Source organism: Notothenia rossii (assembly GCF_949606895.1).
Source record: "Notothenia rossii genome assembly, chromosome: 4".
Classification (NCBI taxonomy): Eukaryota; Metazoa; Chordata; class Actinopteri; order Perciformes; family Nototheniidae; genus Notothenia; species Notothenia rossii.
The window spans coordinates 4,077,511-4,082,510 of record NC_136902.1 but is presented as its reverse complement, the minus strand read 5'-3'; the positions used below and the strand labels follow the sequence as shown (position 1 = coordinate 4,082,510).

The 5,000-nt window shown below is 41.3% G+C and overlaps 1 protein-coding gene and 1 long non-coding RNA gene across 2 annotated transcripts in view; both read right to left on the bottom strand.

The window, feature by feature from the left end:
- Positions 1-5,000, bottom strand: part of LOC307035473 — a 296,952-nt gene that overhangs the window by 282,450 nt on the left and 9,502 nt on the right. The window lies entirely within an intron of this gene.
- The window catches only part of rapgef3 (Rap guanine nucleotide exchange factor (GEF) 3), a 45,571-nt gene that overhangs the window by 36,297 nt on the left and 4,274 nt on the right, over positions 1-5,000 (bottom strand). Inside the window, exon 2 of the mRNA XM_079677960.1 lies at positions 3,116-3,160. Coding sequence (XP_079534086.1) covers positions 3,116-3,160 — 45 coding nt within the window. The remainder of the gene's footprint in view (positions 1-3,115; positions 3,161-5,000) is intronic.

The window sequence follows — 5,000 nt, the reverse complement described above, 5'->3', positions numbered from 1 at the left end:
ATTAATGAAGCCAGTTCAAGACGCATTATTCTTATTCTTATCATTCTTTATGAGCGCAGTAACGGTAAGGTATCTAATTACTTATTTAAGTAGTATTCCATAACTTAATAACAGAGATGGTCAAACTAAAGTGGAGACATGGCAGAAATCCTACAATGAAGCGGGACATTGAACTGTTCACTCATGAGAGGGCGATCAAGAAAAGAGAGCGAGCGGCCCCGTTGAGGGAGTTCACAGATGGAAAGACACAGAAAGACAGAAGCACAATAACAACAAGTAGGCTATGTTTAGGTGTTTTTTTTGTAAATAACCGCCGGTATCAAGAGGAAGTAAAGTCCCCTGGTTTGTCCCTTATACTCTAACGGCCCATCCACACACAGGCATGAAAAAAATCTTTCAAAGCTTCGCCCATTCACTTAAATGGGGTGACGTAATCTTCGCCGAACTGCATTGTGGGGAGCGGAGCATGGCTTTGCAAGCATCGTGAGCATCAAAAGTTGAGCAATGTTCAACTTTTGATGCTCCCGATGCTTTCGAAGCTGGCATCAGCCAATCAAATCCCGTTTATGCAAATCCCGTCAGTACAAGCGCTAGCCAATCAAACCGCGTGCAAGCTGGGAGAGCCAGACCGCAGTTCATTTCCTCATATTCCAAACGAGATATTACGGTAGCAAATCACCCGGTTCTTTACGACCAGAACTATTTACCGTGATACAAACCGGAGGAACCAGGCATGGAGGGAGGTGGCAGAGACAGTGGGTGAAACTGGTAGGTTTTCGCCTGTTTGGGGAGTTTATATCCAGTTTACTTCGTTTTAACATTGCTATTGCTTTGTATGTCGGGGGCGGGAGATTCATATGATTGGTTGTTGGTCGCGTTGCTTGCAAAAAATCGCCAAGCTTCAGACACGCCCAGCATCAAGATTTTTCAAGATTTTTCTTTCATGCCTGTGTGTGGACGGGCCGTAACTGCCATGAGACAACTCAAAGTCAAGTTTCCAAAATCCGACACTGAGGTGGTCTTAACGCACCGGCAGATGACAAAGTGTGTTTCCCGCAGCGAGACGCCACAATACTAATTGTGGGCTTATCATGTTGATTCGGCCACAACAGAAAAAAGAAAAACAAACTCTCGCTCTCTCCAGAGGGGCAGGTCAGCCAAAAAGGCCAAACGGGCCGTTGCCCGGGCAACATTAGCCCGTACCTGTGCACGTCCCTGCCGCTGACTGCAGTCTCTCTAAGACTTTAAGATGTATTCTGTGTGAACTGTATGTTCTACTGTGTATGACACATTTCCATTGTATGTACATTTAATGGAGGATAAAGTAATCTGAAAAAAAGTTTACATGTGTACCTTAAGATGATTTAATGACTTGAAAAGACTAAAGAAACAAACTGTATCTACGGACACAGGATTTACTTTCGATGCCAGCCAATGTTCTGAATGTGTTTCAAATGTCCTCTCTTGGAAGAAAGTGAGATAAGGCCTGTGTGTGTGTGTGTGTGTGTGTGTGTGTGTGTGTGTGTGTGTGTGTGTGTGTGTGTGTGTGTGTGTGTGTGTGTGTGTGTGTGTGTGTGTGTGTGTGTGTGTGTGTGTGTGTGTGTGTGTGTGTGTGTGTGTGTGTGTGTGTGTGTGTGCGGGGGGGGGTTCAATTAACCACCGTGGGCCCTGAGCGCCCTTTAGACTCCTTGTGACTGCCTGCCCTGTGAGGAATGTGTTTTAAGGCTCGCTTGAGTAGTAATGCAGGATATTATAACAACAAAAGGACAGATCAGCACTTTGAGAGGATGCAAGCATTGCAAGTCCGGATGAGAGAGGCACGAGAGGAGAGAACATTTTTAAAGGTCAGTGCCAGGCAGGCAGTTTAAACAGCTGCAGACAGAGAGATGTACTTACAAATCTAATTATGGAGGTATTGAATAAAACATGACAGAGGAATCACTTCACTTACTATATATTTATCAACCCTGGTGACCATAGCTCAAAGAAAGTCCAGCTTTCAATAGGCATATTGATTAAAGATGTTGCTTTGCAATAATATTGGAGCAATATGTCATGCCTAAAAAGCACGAGACCTGGTTAGGTTTCAGGGAAATGTGTAATTAAAATCAAGGTGATGGCGCATTTCGTTAGATGGCATATTAGGGCTGTCGTAGGGGAATAGAAAATGAAATAAATATCATGCAGTCTGGAGAGAGGGTCGTTTTCATTGAACAACTCACACATTCTGAGACAAAAACAACCACAAATGAGCTGAGAGTGAGGTGTCACAAACTAATGAGAAAACCAATCGTCTCTCAGTCAGTGTTGTCTGACAGAAGCCGTCAAAAACGGACTTTTTATCCAATTTTAAGCCACATTTTACCATTTTTGGGGGCTTTTTTTTACTCAAATGTTAGCCTTTAGCTCGTAGCCCTTCGCTCCAGTTTCCTCCGGGGAAACACCGATTTTAAACGTGAACCTACTTTATTCAGTGTTATTACAGGTTTTAATCAGAGGGTCTGTTGTCTAGGAGAAGAGGCAACTTACGAGGTTAATCTGTCCTCAAGTAAAATCTTTTTACACGTAAGGGTGTGAAGTTAACAGAGAAACAAGCTAGGCTAATGTTAGCGGCAGCCGAACAGCGGGTAGGGAGAAACTCAGATTTCTATCCTCAAACTGAAATGTTATTGACTGTTTTAATATCCGAGAGGAGACTTCAAAACCTCCATGCACCATGAACACTGAAGGAAAGAGGTTGAAGACTACAACTCCCATGATGCCACGCTGCAAAACAACCCCAAACGAAAATATTTTACTGCAGTTTTTAATGAAATCGTGTACTAATACTTGCAGAAATAATCGAGGCATTTGTTTTAGAGATGAGGCAACTTTCTTTTTGTCTTCTTAAACACTCCTGCATGTTGGGATCTTACGTTAAAGACTACAACTCCCATGGTGCCACGCTGCTTCACCACACTAAAAGAACAGATTCTGCTGCTGTTTTTGTTGAAATGTTGTGTTGTTTAAGTGCTTAGACTTGCAGGAATCAGTGAGTGTCCTCTTCTGTTCAGCAGGAGTTTTAAAACAGCCTTTGATTACTTTTCCCCATGTGACGCATTCAAGTGCAGCTCACCTGCTTCATGGTGTCCTTTGAATTGAGGGCCTCAGGCAGTGGAGTCTAGGAGAAACAGGAAGAGAGACTTTATCAACACTGAGACATTTCTGCAGATCCAAAGCCTCTGACATAAAGCAGGTCACTTTCTCTCCCTCCACAGGAACTCGCTGATGGTAATCTCGCACCAAATAATCAGTCACTACCAAGCTGCACCGTGCAGATAGAAAGCATCATTATTTTCTTTTCATTTGGATGGAGGTCAACGCAAATACATTATCTCAGCCTGCGATGTGTTACCATTGTCTCCAGCGGGGTGTGTGTGGGAGTTAAGAGTGTGTGTGATGAAGTGGGTGGAAGCAGAAAAGCCTTTGTTGGGTGATAATGTTGCTTTTAACTACAGTACAGACTATCCTTTTCACACTCAGAGCCATTTGAATATTACATGCACTGCAACGGCTGCAACATATGTAAACATGTATTATTTTATGCATGTCCAAATATTACATAAAGTTATAAATGTTTGTTTGTTTTTTGAGTCATTTATCGGTACATTTAACTCAATAATTGTAATCAGGATCAGAATCAGAATACCATAGTAACTTGCCATTTGTACAACGCATGGCTTAGAGATTAGGATAAAAAAAGTTATTATGATTGAACAATTATTTTGCTTGATAGTATTTCACATATTGCACTTAATTATTATTATAGGATTTAGGGTGAGTTTTAATAGAATACAAATATGCCAAGTGCTCTTAGTGTGGAAACCACAAATAGGCATGCTGTTTTTTCTAATTAAATACAATTACATCATACAGATGAAGGATTATATCATCCACAACAATACTAAAACACATAAACATGTTATGTGTCTTCAAAGCTTTTTTCTTAAAAGTCAAAATATTTTTTATAATTTTTTTTAAATAATATTAATATTTGCTGACCGACATAATTATAAAATGTCCCTTCTTTGATGGGATTTTGGAGAACCATAACACCAGACTTTCCTATAATAATGTAAAGCCTTTAAAGATATGATCAATGAACCAATCTTCTTGGTGTGAGATCAATGAACTAATACTGAATATAAGAGCCGTTTACATTTCTGAATGCACAGACTGGAGGCCAGGTGTGTCTGATGACCTGCTGCCACTCTGAGCTCTGATTGGCTGTCTGTGCACCTGCTGCTGAAGGCCAGCTCATTCAGTGTGTGGTTAGCAGAAGTTACAGAAAGATAATAGGCCTAACTGTGGTGTGGATTATCTAGAAAAAAAAACATTCAAAAGCCGATCTCTTCAGGAAAAAGTGCGATAAAACATCTCTCTGCACACAAACCAAACCTCTGTTAAAAAAACAGCAGATGTAACGTGCAGCAGTGGAAACGTGGCTAAACTGCTAAATATCTGAGAATACAGTTTTTAAGCTCCCAGTGTTTTAGTTTTTCAGACATAGTCAAGTACAGGATTATACGACCTCAAGCATGTTTCTGAGAGGATTGCATCCAAAACATGTCGCTGTCCACCAACCGCGATGCAACGCTGCAAACCAAACAAACCAAACCTCTGGTAAAGATCAGCAGATTTAACGTGGAGCGGCTCTGCGGGGAAAACATGGCTGACTTTCATCTTCTTATAAAAGACAATTGTAATACATCCGTTAATCTTTCATTCGGCTGGAACAATGGATGTATTTTTGGATATAAACTGGTCAAAAACTGAATTTCTGGATCTTTCTGAGAGGATTACGACACATGGAGGCAGCGCTTAGAGAAATCTGAGCAGAGCAGAACAGGTAGGCTATGTACACAAACACTTTATCACCTGTTGGAAATGTGTGGGTGAAGCGGGGGTGAAGACGTACTCAGATCGTTTACTTGAGTAAAAGTAGAAGTACTCCGATCGTG